Raw genomic sequence first — 24,669 nt, 5'->3', positions numbered from 1 at the left:
ACGCAATTGCTGCAGATTTGTCGGCTGCACATCCATGATGTGAATCTACCGTTCCACTAGAGCTGCACGATTCTGGGAAAAATGAGAATCGCAATTCTTTTGCATAAAATGAAGATCACAATTCTCAAAAATGTATTTATTTAAAGTTATTTTCAACACAAAATGGAGCTTATGTGGTTAAATACAGTATATGTTATGTATAAGTTTACATGTTACATGTTTAGTTTACATGTTAAATTTTAAAAGCCGCAGCAAACCTGCTGACCTTACATGCTTGCTAATGTGAAAGAACAATTAACTAAATGTGAAAATCAGAGGTGTTCTGTCACATTAGCAAGCATGTAAGGTTTGCTGCTGCTGCTTTTAAAATTTTACATATACTGTATTTAAGCACATAAGCTCTGTTTTGTGTTTAAAATAACTGTGAATGTTAAAACTCCCTTGGGTGTAACAAGATGTCCGCTTGCCCCTTTCTCACTAACATTACTGTGCAGGACTGTGGGGTGGAGCAAGATGGTGGCGATGAAAGTCACTTCCTGACGAGACAGCCGCTGCCGGGTGTACCAAGATGGCCGCTGCTCCGAAACTAGGCCGAAGCTGGGGACTTTCCTATGGCCGCACTCGAAAATCGGTGAATCGAGATGGCAATCTTTTCGCGATTAATCGTGCAGCTCTACGTTCCACCACATCCCAAATGTACTCTATTGAATTGGTGACTGTGGGGGCCATTGTAGTACAGTGAACTCATTGTCATGTTCAATAAACCAGTGGTGAGATGATTAGAGCTTTGTGACATGGTGCATTTTCCTGCTGGAAATAGCCATCAGAAGATGGGTACACTGTAGTCATATAGGGATAGACATGATCAGCAACAATACTCAGGTAGGCTGTGGCATTTAAATGAAGCTCAGTTAGTACTAAGGGGCCCAAAGTGTACCAGGGAAAAATCCCCTCACACCATTACTCCACCAGCCTCAACTGTTGATGGATCCACGCTTTCATGTTTACCTAACATTTTTACCCTACCATCTGAATGTCACAGCTGAAATCGAGACTCCTCAGAACAGGCAACGTGTTTCCAATCATCTATGTTTCAATTTGTGGCACCCAGTGTGGTCTTCTGCTGCCGTAGCCCATCATCTTCAAAGTTCAATGTGTTGTGCATTCAGAGATGGTATTCTGCATACCTTGGTTGTAACAATTGGTTATTTGAGTTACTGTTGCCTTTGTACAAAGACAAGTGTGTCTTGCCTACAGTCAAGCATGGTTGCGGGAGTGTCATGGCCTGGGTCTGCATGAGTTCTGCCGGCACTGGGGAGCTACAGTTCATTGAGGGAACCATGAATGCCAATATTCTGAAGCAGAGCATGATCCCCACCCTTCAGAGATTGGGCCGCAGGGCAGTATTCCAACATAATGACCCCAAACACACCTCCTAGACAACCACTGCCTTGCTAAAGAAGATGAGGGTAATGGTGATGGACTGGCCAAGCATGTCTCCAGACCTAAACCCTATTGAGCATCTGTGTGGCATCCTCAAAAGGAAGGTGGAGGAGCGCAAGGTCTCTAACAAACACCAGCTCCGTGATGTCATCATGGAGGAGTGGAAGAGGACTCCAGTGGCAACCTTTGAAGCTCTGGTGAACTCCATCCTCAAAAGGTTTTAAGGCAGGGCTGGAAAATAATGGTAGTCACACAAAATATTGCCACTTTGGGCCTAATTTGGACATTTTCAAATTTAACACACCTGCACCCATTCACACCTGAGACCTTGAGTCACATGACACCGGGGAGGGAAATAGGTAATTGGGCCCAATTTGGACATTTTCACTCAGGGGTGTACTCACTTTTTTTGCCAGCGGTTTAGACATTAATGTGTGTTGAGTTATTTTGAGGGGACAGCAAATTTACACTGTTATACAAGCTGTACACTCACTACTTTACATTTTAGCAAAGTGTAATTTCTTCAGTGTTGTCACATGAAAAGATATAATAAAATATTTACAAAAATGTGAGGGATGTGCTCACTTTTGTGAGATACTATACCTAATAACAAATTAAAAAAAAATGGTTTTCTTTTTGTTTGAAGTTTTCTATATATTGTATTTTTATTTATTCCTTTGTTTTACCTAGCTGTTTTGTGTCTATGCATTTCGCTCTGGAGTTGCATGGTGAGCAGTTACCTTAACACACATACATAGGAGCATTGCGCTTTCAAGTTTGTTTAATTTTGGGCCCACTGGGATATTTGTAATGTAGCAATGTATGGGTTGTAAGGCAGTCATTCGCGGCCATGTAATGGTAGTCCATTGCAGCCTAGTTACAATGGCCATGTCGTCTGGCACATGCAGTAGGCTTTTCTATTGTACATGCATGGTTGCATAAACAGGGACGCGCATTACGTGTCATTACGTCTGGTGTATGCTCCAGCAAGAGGTGTGTGCACACCACATGAATGTAAAAGACAGCAAGCCTGTCTCTTTGGGTATATATTTTTTTTTCAGACTAGGTAGGTAGGACAGTGACATTACAGGAAGTGTTTATGCATTTGGTCTTATTAGGCCTCATGTACACTGCTGCTGGTAAACGGACATTTAGGAGCAGTTGGGTGTTTTTTTCAGCTGTCCCTGAACTCTCCTCTGTTATCTTATCTTATCAGTACATGTACACAGGGTCATTTATATTTGTTTCTAGGCAGGTTAGTTTAGAAGCATTTTTTTTGGAACGCAAAAGTGTTCAGACGGATGTTCAGAGGAATTTGAAATGCCAAATGCCTGTAACAGTTTGTAAATGCTGCTAAATGCTGTAACTTGCGTTTAGCAGCGTTTCGTTTACAGACATTTCCATTTTAACAAAAAAGAAATATATATTTTTTTACAAACGCTTCTCCACGCAAACGCAGCTAATGCGGCATGTAAACGTGGCTAAACAGACGTTTTTAGACGCCGGTTTCTAGCTGTCAAGTTAAGTCGCTCAGGAGAAGTTAAACAACCTCAAATGTACTTGAAGCTTTAGGCTCCATTCACATCTCCGCGACAAGCAACGCCGCGTACGCGGCGTATTTTGCCGCGGATAGTGTATCTTTTTTTTTTTTTCAAATTCTTCCCATTGCTGTCAATGGGCGAACGCCAATGTTGCCTGAAAAAAAGGGTCCGGGACTTTTTTTCAGGCGACAGGCGTACGGCGTCTATGAGATGTAAACCATCTCCATAGACAGCAATGGGAATTTCCCCCTCTAGCGGCACAAGCGTCCGGCGTTTTGTCGCCTAGATGTGAATGGAGACTTAGCCTTTCAAGCTATTGTTATTAATAAGCGATCAGTGTTATAGCCCCTCATTAAGTCCCAGGCAGGAGTTTTTCTTGTTTTGTTTAATTTTTTCATTTTGCTGTGTAATGGATCAATTGAGGCCGCTATACTGAGGTCAATAGAATTTTTTTTTTTTATATATATATATATATATATTTTGTGATTAATGAATATTGATGTTTTTATTTTTACAATTATCTGCCTAATGTGTATTCCTGGGCGCCGTCTTTTTTTCCCTGTTTTTTAGATTTTCCAATTTAGGATGATGACAACTCAGGATTTTTAAAAGTTGTCGCTGTCACAAATCCCCCCGCCCACTTCCCTTCTTGAGTGTACAGATGACAATGTTTTACAAGCCAACATATTATTGATCAAAATGAAATTACAATTTGATAGAAATCGAGCACAAAATCGATCAGTCGTAGCATAGGCGTTTGACCTGCTAAGTGTTAATATGCTAAGTGTTAATATGTCCTAAAAGAGAAGTGTGGGTTTCTTTTTCTTTTCAAAATCTTACTTAGATGGATGCAATATTGCAGGGCTTGACAAATTAACTTTTTTAGCTGGCTCCTAGATTCAAAGCAAAGAGACCGTTTTGTTTAACTAAAAACAACTCTGCTACTTTAACTGACAATTGTGCAACACTGTACACAAATGAAATATAAATAATTTTTTTTCATAGAAATTCTTTTGGTCGTATTTGGTCACCACTGGGTTTTTGTTTTTTGTACTATAAAAAAACATAAAATTTTGGAAAAAAAAAACAATATTTTAACTTTTTGCTATAAAACATAACCCAATTTTTTTTATAACATTTCTTCATAAATATAGGGCAAAATGTATTCTACTACATGTCTTTGGTTTAAAAAAAAAAATCAGAATATGTGTATATTAACCACTTGACCACTGGGCACTTAAACCCCCTTCCAAACCAGACTCTCTCATGCAACACTGTACCCATGCGATTTTTGTCCTTTTTCTGTTATAAACTTTTGTAAATTAGTAATTTTTCTTGATACATTTTGTCAAATTTATACTGCTATATATATCTTTGGTAAAAATAACCCAAATCAGTGTATATTATTTGGTCTTTGTGAAAGTTATAGAGTCCACAAACTATGGTGCCAATCTCTGAAAATTGATCACACCTGAAATACTGAGACTCTAACAAGCCAGGACAGCACAAATACCCCCCAAATTACCCCTTTTTGGAAAGCAGACATTCCAAGGTATTTAGTGAGAGGCATTGTGAGTTTTTTGAAGATGTAATTTTTTCCTCAATTCTTTGCAAAATCAAGATTTTTCTTTTTTTTTTTGTCCACAAAATTGTCATAATATCAGGTTATTTCCCACACACAGTATATGCATAGCACAAATTACACCCCAAAACACATTCTGCTATTCCTACTGAGTATGGCGATACCACGTGTGAGACTTTTACACATCTTGGCCACATGCAGAGGTCCAACATGCAGGGAGCACCATAAGGTGTTCTGGGGGCATACATTTCTCAGATCTAATTTGACTACCTATTACACTTTTGTGAGGCGCTGTAGTGCCATGGATGAGAACTGATGTGGCATGGATGAGCATGAATGGAGATGGATGAGCATGGCTGAGCCATAAATGTGGATGGCTGAGTATGGCAGAGTAAGGCTGGGTATTGCCGGGTATAGCTGGGTACTGCTGAGTATGGCTGGGGGTGGATAGGATGCCTGAGGATGGATAGATGAGTATTGCGGAGTATGGATTGCTGAGCATGGATGGATGGATGGATGAATATTACTCAGTGTGAATGGCTGAGCATGGATGGTAGGATGAGTATGACGGATGGCTGAGCATGGATAGAGGGATGGCTGGGTACACACATGGCTGGGTATGGAGGGATGGCTGGAATGGGCACAAAGCAGCTCTGTGGGCATTACAGATCCAGCCCACAGTGCTGCTGCAACCGTTCTCTCTCTCCCTCTTCCCTCGCACTGTACAGAGAGGGACCGGACATGACGCTGGTTTGTTTACAAGTGATCTGTCCGTCATTTGAGGGGGGCACGTGGGAGCGCGACTCTGGGGGGACGTCAATGTACGCCCTCCCAGAGTAATTTGTGTATTATAGCGTCTTCAAATAACGATATATATACTGGATTTTTTTTTTTTTTTAATACTAGAAATGGTGGTGATCAGTGACTTTTATAGTGGGTCTGTGATAGTATGGCAAGCATTCTGACACTGGCTAACTGACATCACCGTGACTTTTAATATAGTGATTATTGCTAATAAAATGCACTGTCACTGTACTAATGACACTGGGTAGGAAGAGGCTAACATTTGGGGCATTGAAGGGTTGACTGTGTGCCTAGGGAGTGTAATGTAACTGCACTGTGTACTGTTTTACTAAGGGATCTGCTGGTTTTTGTCTCCCTGAAGACAAAAACCGGCACACCCCCACTATCAGAGATATCTGTGTGGTTTACAATGCAGATCTCTCTCCTGTCTCTTGCTTCGATGATCGGCAGGGACCGGGTAATTGGCATGTAAGTTAGCCAGTGAGACCGCAGCCGGATGGGCACTGAGCGCTCAAACACCGCTGATCGCTCAGCTTTTCCTGCCGCTCTGAGCAGACAGCAGTGATGGTAAGTCCCTCTTTTTTGCTTTGCCCCTCCAGTGCTCACTGGAACGCTGGGCTGTGAAGGGGGCGGCTGGTTTAAGCTCTGAATCCTGATCTTTTCAGACCAGATCTGTGACATCAGCCCACAGTTTGCTTTAGTCACAGGAGTGCAGAACAAGCTTTGCATGTACTTCTCCTTTAATTGGCCTGTTCTAGTGAGACGCTATATGAAAGGTGTCACTTCACCACAAACGTAAGCTTTAAATTTGACTTTTTTTTGTTTGTTTCTAACTGAATTTCAGAGAAATTAGGGTGGAACTTTGTCCAGTACAACTTCCCCATTCTCTTCATTCAGTTTGGAGTTTGTCAGACCTTGTCACATGCCTATCCTCCGGATTAGTCATTTCAGTGCTGTTCACTGCATAGTGGTCCCCTACGTTCAATTGTTAGTAGGTGAGCTAGTGGCCCCTTAAGTTCAGTTGATGGTAAGTATGCTACCATATTGTTTTTATGCAAAATTAAGATATCAGCCATGGAAACTGTTGGGGCCAAAGGTTTTTTTTTTTGTAGGCGAGTTGGCTAGATAAATACATGGACACATTGAATACAATAAAAGTAAACAGAAGCAATCTGTAAAAGATGTGATAATGGTCTGCAAGTCGAGGCACAGCAAAGACATTGTTCAGTTGTTCCGTATCTTATGGGAAAGGGGACTGGAGTCCAAGAACAACATGATAGGAATTTATTTTACAGTCCACTTGGGATTTGTTGCTTCTTTCCATAATGGAAAAACCAGAAGGTCTTTTCTTTTACTGCCATACTTGCTTATGCAGAGTAAGCTGCCAGATAGTACTGCCTTTTCCACTAAGGTGCCAGTGTTCAAGTGTGGTTTTTGTAACCCTGTAAAATGGTTCCTGAACTGTCTGATCAATGTAACACTTGAAATAAAGTTAATGCAGTTTGTGTGTGTCAAATCGGTATGTACATGGCCAGTTCAGAAATGTATGTTATCTTGCATTGTATGCTCAAAGTCTGCCCAGAAGCAATCTGAGTTATGGGTTGGTGAGTTGAATTACCCACTGGCTTTAATTATTTTTACTGGAAAATATTGGTAGAAGATACAGAAAAGGTAAGATCCCCCTTGTGTTTTCAGCAGCAGGTGGGCAGTGTCAGCAACATAGTTGAAGAGACTTCTCAGCCAGACTATGAAGCAAATGTAGGTGACTGAACCTACCATCAGTGCTTCTGTAACAGAAGTAGTTAACAGTTCAAGGTCCAAAAATCCCCATGCTTAAAGTATATGTAAACCCCAAATCATTTTTTTTTTCAGTAAGTTTGGCATGATGCCTCATGGTATTCAATTTTCTTAAGCAAATAGTTTTTTTTCCATATCGTTTACAAAGTTTTGTATCTGGAGATCATGCCAGTAAAAGCACTCCCTCCTGTAGGTTGCCAGCGCTAAGCTACTGCCTCTCCATTAGCAGCAGTGAAGTTGGCCTGCTGTGTGCACTCTCCTCAGTTTGCCATTGGGCAGCCTCTAATTTTTTTGAGCCGGTTCACACAGGGGCAACACGATTTCCAGCACGACTTTGGGAGGCAACTTGGACACGACTTGAGTATGAATCATCAGGCAACTTACAAGGCAACTTCAAGTTGCCTCCAGGACAGTACAAGGCAACTTCAAGTCGCCTCCAGGAAAGGAGGCTTTGCAGTGGCCAATCAAACAACAATCAGCTCTGGGGGAGGGAGGGGTTTGCCTGAGAAATGTATGTTCTCTTCCTGCAAAGTTGCTTCAGTTAAGACAGTGATCAGACTTTTGTGGGCAACTTGTACCCATTGATTTCAATGGAAGTTGCCTCAGGTCGGATTGAAGTAGTACAGGAACCTTTTCTGAAGTCGGAGTGACTTCAGTAGTGTGTATTAAGACGGCTCCATTCACTTCCATTGATTTTCTCAATTACACGACTTGGGGCAACTTCAAGTCGGATCCCCTGTGTGAACCGGCTCTTATCAGATAGGTAACTTGCTTGGCAGGCTGACAGCTCTGCTCATAATTGTGAGGCAGTGTCTTAAGCTGGGTACACTACACATGAACAGTTTTTCTTCATGCGGCCAGTGTCTGTCAGACAGACCAACATACACACGGGCAGAATGTCGGCCATTTTTTTTTGAACCGGCAAATGTCTCCCGACATTCTGTTATGTGTGTGCGAGGCTTTAGCATTGTCACCATGTGCAACTGGAAATGCTGTTATTGTTCAGATTTTCAGATAAGAAACCGTTAAACTTGTGTCAGATAATAGCAGTGCCTATGGCTCTGCACAGCCGGGTACACACTATTCCTTTTTTTTTTTTTCAACCCTGTGGTTGATCGGGAGTCAGTCGGAAGCTGGTTTTCCAGCATACTCGTCCGACAGAAGCTGGCCAAACTGCTGGCTTTTGTCAGACAGACTGACATACACTCGGGCCGAATGTCAGCTCATGTTTTTTTGAGCCGGCTGTTGTCTGACATGTGGCCGATGTGTACCCAGTTTTAGGATTATTTGCACTGCCTTTCGGAAGATTAAAGCCAGGCATAGATGGTTAAAATTTTCGCTAGTTCGGCAAGGGCCGAGATTCAAACCATGTATGGGCAGGCTCATTGTACCCAAGTTAATCAGTTGATTAACTTGAGTGCAACCATTTCGTCAGACTTTTCATTTTATTATTGCCAGTGGCTATAGCAATAGTCACGCTTTGTTCTCCCGGCAGGGACTGCTCCCCGCTGCCGCCCTCCCCCATCCTGAAAGAACACAATATCGCCACGGGAGGGATTCTCCCATGAAAACTGACCATGTTGATGGGGGAATTAAGTGATTTTCTTCCCGGCAACCAGGGAAAAAAAACACTCTTTTATATATGGCTGAATTAAAGTGTGTGCATTTGTATAAGACTAGGCCAACCCCTTTTTTTAGCGGCTGGCATAGCGCACTGTGTATGTTGTTTTTAAAAATGATTGTTCTAAATACCGAATTTCAGTTGTCTTCAGGCTGGTCACATGACTAGCGCCCGCTTTTCAGCTCTGATGGCTGGCTTCTGCGGGAGGGGCCGTGATCTCCCTCTGATGTCGGCAGGGAGATCACATGGCCACTCATCTTCTCCACAGAAGCCATCCATCGGAGCTGTCAAGCGGCCGGCCTGAAGACAGCTGAAAATTTGGTATTTAGGACCCTCGTTTTTAAAAACCACATACACAGTGTGCTATACCAGCTTCTAATAGAGTGGCTGGCAGTGACAAAGTTACATTTTTATTTTTACAATAATAGCGGCGGGCCAGGGACAGACAGAGGCAGATGACAGGCAGGAGGGAGGGGGTGAGGCGGGGACAGATGAGAGCAAAGAAGAGAGCAGGCAGCATCTGATGGAGGGACGCACTTTGACCACAGTGATTAGGGCAGAACAGCCCTGGTTATCGTGGTCTGTTTAGAGAGGGCATACAGGAAGTGGCAGATTCACTTTTTTTTTACAGTTTGTGCTGTGTAATCTTTTTTTTTTTTGGGGGGGGGGGGGTTAACAAACGCTTTAAAGCGGAGTTCCACCCAAAAATGGAACTTCTGCTTTTCAGATTCCTCCCCTCCTCCGCTGTCACATTTGGCACCTTTCAGGGGGAGGGCGGAGCAGATATCTGTGTAAACCAGGTATTTTCTCCCACTTGCGGGCATTGATCGCTACAGGCTCTGTGGTGATCTACGCCATGTCCGGCCCCTTCTCTGTTCCCCCCTGCTGTGTTCTGGGAGACGCGCAGGGACCAGTGAAATTGCGCAGCGTGACTCACACATGCGCATTAGGGAACCAGGAAGTGAAGCCGCTTCACTTCCTGATTCCCTTACCGAAGATGGCGGCGCCTCCACCAGAGAGCCGAGGGACAGATCGGCTTTGGGTGCCGACATTGCGGGCGCCCTGGACAGGTAAGTGTATATATATTAAAAGCCAGCAGCTACAGTATTTGTAGCTGCTGACTTTTAATATATATTTTTTTCGGCGGAGCTTCACTTTAATTTATTTATTTTTTTTACATAATGGGTCTTTGTCAATTTTGTTTTCTGAGCAACAGGGCGACTTTAATATAGATTTTGCAAACATTATTGGACTTCTAGTGCATGTCCTTAAAAGAACCAGTGAGTTTTCAAAGAGTTAAATATTCTGCTTAGTTTAAAACAACATACCTAGACCTGCTTTTTATTTTTCCTGAGCCCAGCAAATACAGTATATATTGTACAAAAACATGGCTTCAGTCCCACTAGACTGTTAAAGCATCCTTGCATTTCCTTCACTGATTTGGGAGTCCTAAAATGTTTATAGGACCTTTATAGAGCCCCTAAGACATTTCAACACAAAGATGTTCTGGGCTGTATTTCTGGCATGCCTTGTAAAAAGCTCTTAAACTTAGCTGAATGTCCTTCTGCAAAATGCAGTCACTTGACGGGGCATCTGCTAACAGATTCTCTGTTCTAGAATATAAGCGGCGCATAGTAACCAGTGCTTTGGAGCCAAGACAAGATGAATACTGAATTCTGGTGTAGGTGAATGATTTAGAAGTACAGTTTTCCTGTTCTAGGATTTCCTGTACCAGGGTATTAGCAAAATGAATGGTTTTTACCGGTGCAAGCTATGCTGTAGCTTGGATTGCATTTGTTTCCGAAAATTCAATTTGGGTGTCTACTAATATTTTGTTTGTCGTATTTTAGGAAACATTCAGGCAAAATTTCAAATAAGCAAGTTATGTAACAATTAGTTGTGTATTTTTCTGCCACTCTAAGTGTCATTTTCTAGATGTTTCATGTTTGAAGATATAAAGCAGCAGGTGGGAGTCACTTTGCTTGGCTAAGAGCTTAATAAGAATGCATTGATTATACTGTGTAAAACGGCCTATAATAATGTAGTCCTTGTACAGAAAAGTGTTTGATTTAGTTTCAAAATGGCCCATGTCATGTCTTGTATTTGCTCTGTTAATGTGGTTTCTAATCAAAGGATCATTCTACAGAATAAAAATATTTGCAGCATGTATGCAAAATTAATAGTTTTTTGGTTGCTTAGAAATTAACATTGGCTGTGGAGAGTTGAGTTGTAAACTTTTACCTTCAGTTTTCAGTTACTGCTGCAGTTCAAAATCAAGACACACATCCTTATTTTATATAGGTTAACTGGTTTAGTTTATCTATCTTTTAAAAACGAAAAATGCTTGGTTTAGTAAAATAAATTTCTGATTGGCTTTTTTTGTTTTTTTTTTCCTAGGCACCTTGTCGCTACTATTATGGAGCTCCGAAAATGAGTGAGCAGAATGTCCTACAGTATAGGCTTGGTGTAAATCAGGCTTGGGACATAGAAGAGCTTGTTGGCCTGGGGAAGAGGCTACGTGCCTGTGCTTATTATGCAGCCCGTGAATTAATGAAAGAAGCTGACATTGTGTTCTGTCCATACAACTATCTTATGGACTCCCAGATAAGAGAAAGCGTAAGTACTTGATTTTAAAATATCACTACCAATGACGCAACAAGTGGTCCATAATATGGTAATGTTCAAAAAAGTGTATGGAGAGCAGTGCTCTGGAGTTTGTAATGTACAGCAGTTTGGAATTTGGAGCATAGGGCACAGCATAAATAAAGCAGTGGTCTAAAATATGTCTCCTACAGCATTGCATGCAGAGTGAGGCAGCGCTTTCAAAGGAGAACGATCAACTGCACATATCTACCATGAGGCCAGAAATTGGGAGTGGAGTAAACAACTCACTCTTTTACTGGGTTTTAAATTTAAAGTTGTATTTTTTTTAGACTTTTCCACCCTCAGTTTTTACCGGGGTGATCTGGACAGTAACGCACCTCCTGTAAAGTACCCCCTATCTGGATAAATGGGCACGGCAGACAGCAGCATTGTCAGTTGGGTGGGGTGTACTAACAGATTTAAATACTTACAAACGGAAGCTGAACTCCAGCCTGCACTTTATAATCACTTACAGCAAACAATTTTTTTCCTTTCGGGATAAAGGTTTGCATGAATAAGGGATTGTAAGGCTGCTTTCACATTGCAGCGTCGAGCCGCGGTGACGGTATAGCCGCACTATTTGTAGCGCGGCTATACCATCTTGTTTCCCGCGATATTCGGGTGCTAGCGGTGAGGTTTTAACCCCCGCTAGCGCCCGAAAAAGGGTTAATACCGCCCGCGTTGCGGGCGGTATTACCGCGCTTTCCCATTGATTTCAATGGGAAGGCGCGGTAAAGGAGCGGTGAACACATTGAAGACTACAGGGCATGATTTTTCATGCGGTATAGCAGCGCTATTTTTATCGCTGTACCGCATGAAAAACGCCCCAATGTGAAAGGGGACTTAAGGTACAATTTAAAAAAGAAAAATAACAAATATGTCTATATTTAGCTGCTCTGTGCAATAGAATTGCACAGAGAGGCCCCTAACCTCCTCTTCTCGGGTCCCCCACCGGCACTTCTGGCCCCTCCACTCTGTCCAATCGCTTCCCATGGGGGCACTCGTGCTTGCTCGCTCCCAAGCCCCACTGCTGCATCCATTGAAACGGACAGCGGGCTCGGCTCTGCCCCCCTTGTTTCCTCGTCACAGGCTTCGATTGACAGCACTGAGAGCCAAAAGCTTCCAGTACCACAGCAAAGCTAGTGAGACCTGGAAGGGAGGAGACTGACGGCCAGAGCGCAGACCTGAATTGCCGAGAGGCCCTCAATAGACGTCCTCCCCTTTTGCATGCGCCTCGTGCGCTGTGATCACTGAGACTTGGGCGATCACAGGTCCTAGTAAGGGGCCGATCACGGTCAATGACAGCTGATCACGTGATGTAAACAAAAGCTTTGTAATCGTTTTTTTTTTTTCTCCTTACGCTGACAGCGTGAGGAGGAAAAAAGCCGATCACCGGCTTATGTGCAAGGGTCATCGGTCCCGAAGAGGAAGAGGCAATTCTGCCTCATCTTTGCCAATCATGACCACCTGCCATTGCCACTTATTAATGCCCACAAGTTCTACCTATCAATGCCCACCAGTGGTGCCTCATCAGTGCCACCTAGCAGTGCTGCCTATCAGTGTAACCTACCAGTGCCGATCAGTGTCCATTATTGCCACCCATCAGTGCCCATCACTGCCAGCTATCAGTGCTCCTTCTCAGTGCCCACCAGTGCCACCTATCAATGCTTTTCAGTGCCGCCCACCAGTGCTGCCCATCAGTGCAGCCTATCGGTGCCCATCAGTGCAGCCTCATCAGCGTACATCAATGAAGGAGAAAAATAATTACCTGTTTGCAAAATTTTATAAAAAAATATATATATTTTTTTCTAACAAAAAATTTAAACCGCAGAGGTAATTACCACCAAAAGAAAGCTCTATTTGTGTGGAAAAAAATATAAAAATGTCATTTGGGTACAGTGTTGTATAACCGCAAATTTGTAATTTAAAGTGCATCAGTGCTGAAAGCTGAAAATTGGTCTGGGCAGGAGGGAGGTTTAAGTGGCCAATAAGCAAGTGGTTAATGCATTTAAGGTCAAAAAATGTTTAGGCTTTAGAACCCATTTAAAAGTTGATCACTGTAAGCACCCCTCCAGCATTAAGTGGTTTATCTCATCCCTGTAAACCGATACACATGCCTAAATTTGAATTCCAGGTAGACAAATGTGTACCACAGGTTTACATGACCTGGATTTGTAATTTATTTAGCCAATACTATTGTTCAGGCACCCCTGCCAGATAGCACACTCAGGTCCCAGACGTTCTTCTCCATTGCAAGTTCTACTGTAAAGATGATTAAAGCTAATATCAAAACAGATTCAGATGTTAATACTATGTGAAATATATTAAGAGATGATTCCCACCTATTGCTACCTATTCGTGTGTTTGTGTCCGGTAAAACAGCCCATTCACTTAGTGCAAATATACAGTACAGACCAAAAGTTTGGACACACCTTCTCATTCAAAGAGTTTTCTTTATTTTCATGACTATGAAAATTGTAGATTCACACTGAAGGCATCAAAACTATGAATTAACACATGTGGAATTATACATAACAAAAAAGTGTGAAACAACTGAAAATATATTTCATATTCTAGGTTCTTCAAAGTAGTCACCTTTTGCTTTGATTACTGCTTGGCACACTCTTGGCATTCCCTTGATGAGCTTCAAGAGGTAGTCACCTGGCGCAGAACCCCATCACTCTCCTTCTTGGTCAAATAGCCCTTACACAGCCTGGAGGTGTGTTTGGGGTCATTGTCCTGATGGATGGAATAGCATGCCGCTGCAAGATGCTGTGGTAGCCATGCTGGTTCAGTATGCCTTCAATTTTGATAAATCCCTAACAGTGTCTCCAGCAAAGCACCCCCACACCATCACACCTCCTCCTCAATGCTTCACGGTGGGAACCAGGCATGTAGAGTTCATCCGTTCACCTTTTCTGTGTCGCACAAAGACACAGGGGTTGGAACCAAAGATCTCAAGTTTGGACTCCTCAGACCAAAGCACAGATTTCCACTGGTCTAATGTCCATTCCTTGTGTTCTTTAGCCCAAACAAGTCTCTTCTGCTTGTTGACTTTCTTTAGCAGTGGTTTCCTAGCAGATATTCTACCATGAAGGCCTGATTCACACAGTCTCCTCTTAACAGTTCTAGAGATGTGTCTGCTGCAAAAGGTGGCTACTTTGAAGAACCTAGAATATGAAATATATTTTCAGTTGTTTCACACTTTTTTGTTATGTATAATTCCACATGTGTTAATTCATAGTTTTGATGCCTTCAGTGTGAATCTACAATTTTCATAGTCATGAAAATAAAGAAAACTCTTTGAATGAGAAGGTGTGTCCAAACTTTTGGTCTGTACTGTACATTTGCACTAATTTCAGGCAGCAAACTGTTCTGTAATGCACAGATAATTTACACAGGATCTTGAGTTGTTAACATTGGGATATATGCAGCTACCTTCAAATGATTGGCGACTATCAAAGAAAAGACGGCTGCAGGGATATCTGACTATATAATCCCCCCCACTCCCAGTTAGCCTTGTTTTTTTGCTAGTGTTGTTAAGTGATGGACCTTTTCTCTCTTTTAAGAAAAGCTCATCTTCTTCCTAAATGGAGGGCTTTCTTTCTCAGATGGTGATTTTCTACCAAGATTATTCTCTTCTTAAGCTTCTTGTTGTTCCGTAAACTGCAGTAGGACCTGCAATGACTATGGATCAGTTGACATGTTGGCAGAGACTTGGGTGACTGTACCCAGACCTGGTAAGATTAAAGAGGTGGGGCTGACCTGTAATGTTTCTGACATACACTGGATCTTTCTGTAGACACCCCCCTTGGCACTTGTGCAATGCATGGAGATAGCCACAGGGCGATTTACAGGTCCAGGGCTTAGGTGTGCCTGTTTCAAAGCCCTGCCCACAAAAAACCCTGGGGGTATGTCTATCATGGATGGTGAAGCCAGGATAGAGTTGGTCCCCTGGTACATCTGCCTGCAGAGGCTTCAGTGGTTGTGGGCCAGGAGTGCTGAGTTTTCATTTTAAGATTGGCGCTATTTACTGTATTGGTGCGCCTGTGCCTGGAGGCCTAATGTTTCTGCCTAACCTGGGACTTATAGCTTCTCTGAGCCTCTGGCATTCACTTTTCCTGTGCTGCCTAACTTTCAGTTGAGTTACTGCGGATGTGTGCTCTGCCAATTCCTCTTTCTGCCTCAACTGTTGACTAGAAGCATTCCTTGGCTTGGTTTTCACCTCCTTACCTGGGTTCACAGTAGTATGCAAGTGTTTGGCACCAAGGCAGCAGAGGTTAAGGATACCCCTCTGGGAACAATTTATCACAAGTATGGCAAATCACAAGCGGGTGAGGTTCAGCTCCAACGGGGTGGTAGTTTACCTACTACCACTGTGATTTTCCCCTCCCAATCCTTCTAGGGTTAGAGGTGAAGGAGTAATGGTCCAAGGAAACAGACACCCCCGTTTCGTCTTAGGATGACCCTCCAGCATTTCTTAATCACAAAACTTCTTGGTGAGTTTAACAGAGGTGGTCTTTAAATATCTGAAGCTTAATTGCTGAAACCTTTAGCCACTTAAGACCCAAACCTATATGCAGGTTAAGGACCTGGCCCCTTTTTGCGATTCGGCACTGCGTTGCTTTAACTGACATTTGCTCGGTCGTGCGACGTGGCTCCCAAACAAAATTGGCGTCCTTTTTTTCCCACAAATGGAGCTTTCTTTTGGTGCTATTTGATCACCTCTGCGGTTTTTATTTTACCTCTACATCAGTGGTTTCTATGGGGATTAAAGGAAAGAAAGTCATGGTGTGGCCTCCATCCTCCCCTGACCTCAATCCTATGGAGAACCTTTGGAGCATCCTCAAGCAAAAGATCTATGAGAGTGGGAGGCAGCTGCTATCAAATAAGGGGTCATGTGTTAAAATGTTTAAAAAGTTGTTCAAAGTTTGATTTAAATTGGCTTTTGATTTCAGTAAATATGCTGCAAACACAACAAATGACAATTTTCAGTTCTTCACAACCTATAAAGTGTTTTGAAACTTGCCGTGCGTAATAATTTGGAACAGTGATTTTTATTTTGAAAAAAAAAAAAAAAGCTGCTATCATTAGGAGGTTTGTTCAATAAAATTTGAATTGTACTCTTAATAGTTGATAACATGAGAATTATGCTGACTGTTGGTTACATCAATTATTTAGGTAAATGAGAAAAATCTCATTGGCATAATAATTTGGAACAGGGTCTCTCTCTCTCTCTCTCTCTCTCTCTCTCTCCCCCCTCCCTCTCTCTCTCTCCCCCTCCCTCTCTCTCCCCCTCCCTGCCTCTCTCTCTCTCTGTGTGTGTGTCTCTCTCTCTCTCTCTCTCTCTCTCTCTATCTCTCTGTCTCCCTCTCCCCCCCCCCCTCTCTCTCTCTCTCTCTCTCTCTCTATCTCTCTCTCTCTCGCTCTCTCGCTCTCTCTCTCTCACACACACACACACACACACACACACACACACACACACACACACACACACACACACTCTCTCTCTCTCTCTCTCTCTCTCTCTCTCCCCCCCCCCCTCTCTCTCTCTCCCCCCTCTCTCTCTCTCTCCCCCTCCCTCCTCTCCCTCCCTCTCTCCCCTTTATATAGATAGATATATATCTTATATCAGGGCTTGACAGATTTGCTTTGCTGAGTCTAGGAGCCTACGATGGGCTCAACGCTATGGACAGGTAATAAAGTCAGTCAGAATCCCAAATGTTCTACTAAAAATTCACCCCTCTACACAATACTAGGAAACCCAGAATTCCCACCAGGTATGGAATCACAAATATTTAAGAAACTTAGGGGAAAAGGGCAGATATCAAGTGTCACACTTTCTAGGCGATAGGGGGTGGCTAACAATTGGTATGCTAATACAACAAGGAGGGCAATATGAAGGCAAGCGCGGCAAATTCCACATTGCTTAGAAACTTTGGGACCGGCAGAGAGATATAGGCGAACACGAACGATTGAGGAATACTGTGAGGGGGGGGGAGCCCCTCCCCCACGTTGTCTCTAAAATGTATACAATGTTGACTGCACCCCCAGAGGACTTTAAAATGGCATGTCTGGCCAAATGGGAGAGGGATATAGGCCAAACCTTCTCTCCAGCACAATGTCAAAACATTATAGACCTGTCCTTAAAATCCTCAAGGTGTCCGAAAATACAGAAATTAAATTATAAAATATTAACACGTTGGTTATTATACACCATCGGTCTTAAATAAATTATTTTCAGAAGTCTTTGACAGGTGCTGGAGAGGATGCGATGAAAAAGGGACAATGATACATATTTTTTGGTCATGTCCAGTAATTAGACAATTTTGGAATACAGTGCAGAGAATTACTCAAACATTTACTGAATACCAGATTCTAGAGGAACCAGCTTTTTTTCTGCTACATCTTACACAAATTCCACCTAAGATATATGAACTCAATTTTGTGTCATTTGATAAATGCGGCAGAAAGTTGCATTGCAAATAATTGGAGGGATCGAAGAGCCCCTCAGATTTTGATGTGGCTTAATAAAGTTAGAAGAGTGGGAATAATAGAAAAACTTCTACCAATGACGATGGATAGAAAAGAACAAATTAAAGAGATATGGGCGCCATGGGAGCTATTTGAACAATCAGAAGAAGGTAAAAGGTTATTAGGAGAGTAAAGAGGAGAGTTGCTTCAGTAGGGAGAGATGGAAGGGAGGGTACTCTGGATAGCTCCACACCTGGGGAATGGGGGAGACAACCGTGGTTTATTTTTATTTTTTCTCCTCACTTTGCGGGAATAAGGAAAGGAGGAGGCTGGGGTTTTGGGGGATGGGACATGGGGAGGGATAGGGAAATGGGAAAGCAAAGAAAAGGTATTACAACCCATGGATAAAGGATGCTGCACACCCCTGATAATACTTGAAGAAAAGGAAATTTACCCCTAGGGGCTTTGTGTTGCAGCACGGTATACATAATGTACAAGTAGGTAAAAAAGTATAAATTTATTGATAGGGTATCAAAAAAGAGCCCCTAGACAAAAAAGGGAACTCAGGATATGAGCTTTGATAAAATCAATCCATAAACAGGCAAAGAAATGCATCACAACATGGTAACAATGAGAATTCAAATTTGAACAGTACTATATGCATATAAGCACTATGTGCGAAAAAAGCCCCTACGCGTTTCGACCTTCGTAGTAGTGGTCTTCTTCAGGGAGCCAATGTTTTTACGCAGACATAGGTTCTATGAAGAAAATATATGCAGATAAATCAAAAAGTAAGCAACAAACATAATCATGAAGAGGTCCTGTCCACCCCAACATAAGGATAAAAGTGGGAGTGCATGGTCTCCCATAACAATATAATAAAATAAACAAACAATGATGTACAAAAATCGAAATGCCACTCACCAAGACACATATCGAAAAACAGACCGGGATCGGGCACAGAGTCACACCATCGAGAGCAAGGCTGGGTAGATGGGAAGGCAGACGGGAAAATAGGAACAGGCCCTGGGGTCAGATGGAAAAATGACTCCAGGGCAGAAACCAAGAGGCCAAATCACTATTGAGCCTACGAGAGGTCACACATGCGTGTCGTGACCTGTACCACAGGATGGGAGGCAGGGCAAGGGAGAGAAGGCGGGAGGCAGAAGGAAGGGCGGCCACAGACGGGGCGGGGCAAACCCGCCCAGGGGGGAGAAACCAAGTCGAACCCACCAGGGCCAAGCGTGACCCAGCACGCAGGGCAGACGGGGGTGGTCGTGGTCAGGCCAAGTCGAATGCCACCCTCCTCAAGATAGGACAGGAAACCCTAAAAAGAAAATATGAAACTAATAATAATATTTGAACAGAGGGAAATGGGAAAAGGAAATCAGGGATGAAGGAAAATGGAGTGATAGGAAGAAGAGGCTCGAAAAAGGGGAAATATAAGGATTAAATAAGGTTGTTTGATCTAATTATATGGGTTAAATGGATATAATTTGAAGAATTAATATCATTTTAGTTATTTGCGGTCTTCTAAACTGTAATGTTATACCTATATACCTTGATTAAAGAAAAATAAAGAATAAAAAAGAGTCTAGGAGTCGGCTAAAAAAAAAGTTAGGCCGGTGAACTTATCCTTTAACCCTTTCGTTGCCAGAGCTGTGTTTGCTTTTTTTGCACACATGTTTACAAAATAATTTTAAACCTGAAGATTACATAAATCCCCCAAAACACTATATACCGTATTTATTGGGGTATAGCGCGCTCCCGCGTATAGCGCGCACCCCTAAAGTTGCCCGAAATTCCTGTGGAAAAAATATTTTTTGTACTTAGAGTTTTGGTGTCTTGACGTCCTGTACGTCCAGGACGTCAGCGCGAGAGGAGCCGAGACTGGCCGACTATACACGAGTGTACTGCGCTCGGTATATGTCGGCGCAGTATTCAAACTCGGCGCGGGTATCGGCGTATATCGCACACCCACGATTTTGCCCTGATTTTCAAAATAGTGCGCGGTATACGACGATAAATACGGCACTATCTGAAAGCAGATACCCCTAGAGAATAAAATAGTGGTAGTTCCAATTTTTTATGTCACACTATATTACCACAATGGTCTAAGAAACGCAAAATTTCAGTTAGTTTTAGGGGGCACAAAACCGCAATAAATTACTTTTTTTTTTGGCAAAATATAAAAGATGAGGTTTCACCGAGTAAATAGATACCCATCATGTAAAATCTTAATTTTGCTTTTGTAAAATGGTGACAAACTTCAGTACTCTATATTTTCCAAAGGTGACGCTTTCAAAGGTTTGCGCGGCAATATCTAACGTGTATCACAATCCACGTTTTCAGGCGTAGGCTCCCTGACTCTTACAAAAAGAAAAAACAAAGCTGCGCCACAATAATTAAATAAACAATAACCGGTATTAGAGTGAATTAATAATCCAGTCCATAAATGAATAAATTCAGCAAAAAACGGTCCGTTGAATCCTCTAGTAGATACATTCATGCAGATAATTTATGGAAAGCCACACCACCAAAGTGACAGGTATAAACAACTGAAGTGATCCCTTCACCAGTAAATGAGGCCGCATACCAGAGGGCAAGCAAACTGTGCGTTTGGCTATAGCCCAGCCACAGCCTTTGAATTCACAGGATCCTGGGGGAGAAGCAGCTCTCAGGAACTCGACATGAAACACTCTCCATTTTTCCCAGTATGGAAATAAGAAAAAAAGTGCACCATAGCGTAATTCCGATGCCTAAGGAATATTTATTAAAAACGGATGTACTCACAAGCAGCGAAGAAAAAAGTGTCAGCATAAAATCAGAGAAGTGCCGGCCGGCAGATACAAGGAGCCCTTCTTCCTCTGCGTGGTGACGTCACTGCGCGTCCTCTCAGACGCGTTTCGCCATCAATAGGACGTTTTCAATGGGGTAGGGCATAGCAGTGATTCAGCAGTTTATATAGGGCTAAACCTTGTTGTGATTTGCAAGGCAATAGCCGCGTGAGCGCCATCTTTGATAAGGTAAAAGTGCCCATAGTTGGCGGTGCGGCGCTACACCACAGGGCAACTAAAAAATCATCATCAATTAGAACATTGATTGAGGATCTTGGTAGAAGACAAAATAATGAAAGATATAATGAAAAATATAAAATATAACCTATAAAATATATAGATATAAGCCATAATAATGGCTGAGGGGCGTCGTTAAATGATACCACCAGGGGGACACAGAAAAAATTTAGAAATGGCCTGGCACAAGCCACGTGACTCCCTGTTCGCTCACCACGACAACTCCCTAACGCCACCTAGCGCCCTGCAAAAACCAGCGCTAATAGGCAAAGCAGATGATTTAACCCCATACTTAGAGAATAATATGATGTGTAATGTCTTGTTACACGTCCATCTAAGCGCAATGATCGTAAAAAAAACGTTCATGCGCATATCAATAAACCTATGGACGGCTGACCAAACCTTAACAAAGAAGAAGTAGACCAGCCACTCTTCCTTAATCTTAAATTATACATAACAAAACGAACAGTGAATAAACCAATCGTGTATATTGAGTATATATAAAGTGCCTAGTCGTGTCTAGAAGGTTCCTATTGTACGAGACCCAGGACTCTATTTAAATAAACCCATTAACCCACAAAATACATACCTCCCCAAAAGCGGGTGAAATTACCCCCCAGATTCAGGGCAAATAGTTAATTACAGTGAATTAATTATAAAGCAATAAAAGAAATGTATACATAGACATCCGCAAGCTCCCCTTTAAGGTGCACAGACCCCATGTGCCATATTGGTGATAAGTCCGGGCAAAAAAACTCCACCCATGACTATATTAAGTATATTAGTGGCTCCAGAAAGGTCAATAATCTATAATGTGGAAATAGTGCTAATACTTCTTAAGGGTGAAACCCCAGGAGGGAATTAGTGTGAGAAAAACAATAATAAAAAATAAAATAAAAAATATGAATTAAATAAAAATATATGAAGAATATATATATATATATATATAATATAGGAAAAATACCTGAAAAATATTTCCCTTTCCATATACATGAAGTGCGCCGCCTCTATTGGTGCAAATCACAGTGAGTTTACATATCATGAGTTATTAATAAACGCATTCACATCAGTTTCTATGTTTAACCCATAGGGGGCATACGTTTTTAAACAATAAATACAGCCCATTTCCATTTTGGAAATTTCTCTTACAAGGTTACTCCCCCTGTTGGTGATATGTTCATTAACCCGAATCTGAAAAGACCTTTTAGTCCGGCCCACATACTGCAGGCCACAAGGGCACTGCAGTAGGTACACTATGCCGGTGGAGGCACACATGATACAAGGCCTGATTTTGTATTCCCTACCTGTGGCGGTAGAGGAAAAAACAGTCGCACATCTCTGAGTGCTAGAATTCAAAGAACAGACCCTATGTCTGCACCCATAGTAGCCTTTGAGTTGGTCAAAGAAACCTATACCCCTAATAGGGGGATCTATGACATTAACTGCCACTTGGTTTCTTATAGACTGAACCCCCCTAAAGGCCACCTGAGGCTGGGGGGGTAGGATATCCTTCAATACAGGATCACTTTTAGCGATATGCCAATGTTTTTTAACAAGTTGGGTAATGGCTCTATGTTGGACAGAATAGGTGATAATAAAGGGGACCCCCTCAGGGAATTTATCCCCTTTACCCGTAACTTTTTCCTGGAGGAGATCTTCCCTCTTAGTGGCCAGGACCCCATTCAAGGATCCTTGTAAGGACTCCCTGGGGTATCCTTTCTAAAGAAAACGGCCTGTCGGTAACCCCGCCTGAGCAAGGAACTGCTGGGAGTCGGAGCAGTTCCTCCTAAGCCTGAGATACTGACTTTTTGGGACCGCCCTAAGCCACGGCTCATGGTGGCAACTGTCCATTGGAATGAAGGAATTTCTGTCAGTCTCCTTTAAATAAGTGGAGGTGACAAAGTAACCCTCCTTCACCTCAATATTCAGATCTAAGTAATGAACCCCTGTCTGGCTGGCCTCATATTTAAGTAGGATCCCTCTTTGGTTGTTGTTGAGGGATACCATGAAATTAACCAAATCCTGATGTTATATAGCCAAACGCACAGTTTGCCTGCCCTCTGGTAAGCGGCCTCATTTACTGGTGAAGGGATCACTTCAGTTGTTTATACCTGTCACTTTGGTGGTGTGGCTTTCCATGAATTATCTGCATGAATGTATCTACTAGAGGATTCAACTGACCGTTTTATGCTGAATTTATTCATTTATGGACTGGATTATTATATCACTCTAATACCGGTTATTGTGTATTTAATTATTGTTGTGCAGCTTTGTTTTTTCTTTTTGTTTTTTCTTTTTGTTCCATTTGTGTATCGCACGCCAGCTGCTGCCTCTAGCTTTTGATTTGTTGATTAGCGCAGTTTTTTGTTTTTCCCTGACTCTTACGTTTGTATGTTGGGGGCCTCAATTTGTGATGATTTTTTGGGTGACATGTCCTCTTTAATGCGACATGCAGAGTACCTGCATGTCTCCCCGTGCTTCACTGAATGTAATACAATGCACATCGCATTTCATTAAATACTTTCCCAGCCTTGTTGGCTGGGGAAAGTCTACGGCAGGGCCACAAGACAAGTTTTAATATCCTCAAATGGGCGGCCGCATGGAAACTTTCAAACTTCAAAAACAACAGTACTGGTGTCAGCGAACTCATTATTAACCCCCTAACACTGGTGTCAGCGGACGCATTATTACTCCCAGCACTGGTGTCAGCGGACGCATTATTAACCCTGACCACTGCACACTGACCACTACACTACACGCCCCACTGACCGCTACACACCCCACTGACCACTACACACCCCACTGACCGCTACACACCCCACTGACCGCTACACACCCCACTGACCGCTGCACACCCCACTGACCGCTGCACACCCCACTGACCGCTACACACCCCACTGACCGCTACACACCCCACTGACCGCTACACACCCCACTGACCACTACACACCCCACTGACCACTACACTACACACTGACCACTCACCATCAGGGCACAGCACATTAGGGTACATGGCACAGCACATCGGGGTACAGGGCACAGCACATCGGGGTACAGGGCACATCAGAGCACAGCACAACAGGGCACATCAGGACATGGCACATCAGGGCACAGTACATCAGGACAGGGCACATGGAACTTTAGGGTACAGGGCCCAGCACATCGGGGTACAGAGCTCAGCACATCGTGGCACATCAGGGCACAATCGTGGCACATGGGGCACAGGTCAGCGTTTACTTGTCGTTTTCTTCAAATGCAGAGTAGCGCAGGAAGCGTCTGTCATAAGTTCACTTCTCCCTCATGTCACACTGCTGCTCCCCGGTGACCCTTCTCTCTTCTCGTCCATCCCAGATGATGCCACAAGCAAATGGGCGAGAAGAGAGGAGGGGCTGCCCGGGAGCAGCAGCCTGACATGAGAGAGAAGTGAACTTATGACAGATGCTTCCTGCACTACTCTGCATGCATCTCAATCTACCCAAAAAATGTACATAAAAAGGGGGGAGGCCCCCCCACTATGTGCTGGAAATTAGTGTAATATTAATATTGCGTGTAGACACTGCCCACTAGTGTCAACACTGCATATGACAGGAAGTATTTAAATAGTTATTTAATAAATCAACTAGATTAACTATTAATAAAGCAGTTAACATCCCAGTCGAAATTCATGATGAAAGGGGTGTAACACTTAAT

The 24,669-nt window shown here is 42.8% G+C and overlaps 1 protein-coding gene across 1 annotated transcript in view; it reads left to right on the top strand.

Annotated features, from left to right (window-relative positions):
• Positions 1-24,669, top strand: part of BRIP1 (BRCA1 interacting helicase 1) — a 386,982-nt gene that overhangs the window by 116,698 nt on the left and 245,615 nt on the right. The window contains exon 8 of the mRNA XM_040336928.1: positions 11,186-11,404. Coding sequence (XP_040192862.1) covers positions 11,186-11,404 — 219 coding nt within the window. The remainder of the gene's footprint in view (positions 1-11,185; positions 11,405-24,669) is intronic.

Source organism: Rana temporaria, chromosome 2 (assembly GCF_905171775.1).
Source record: "Rana temporaria chromosome 2, aRanTem1.1, whole genome shotgun sequence".
Classification (NCBI taxonomy): Eukaryota; Metazoa; Chordata; class Amphibia; order Anura; family Ranidae; genus Rana; species Rana temporaria.
This window is presented reverse-complemented; position numbering and strand designations above follow the sequence as displayed.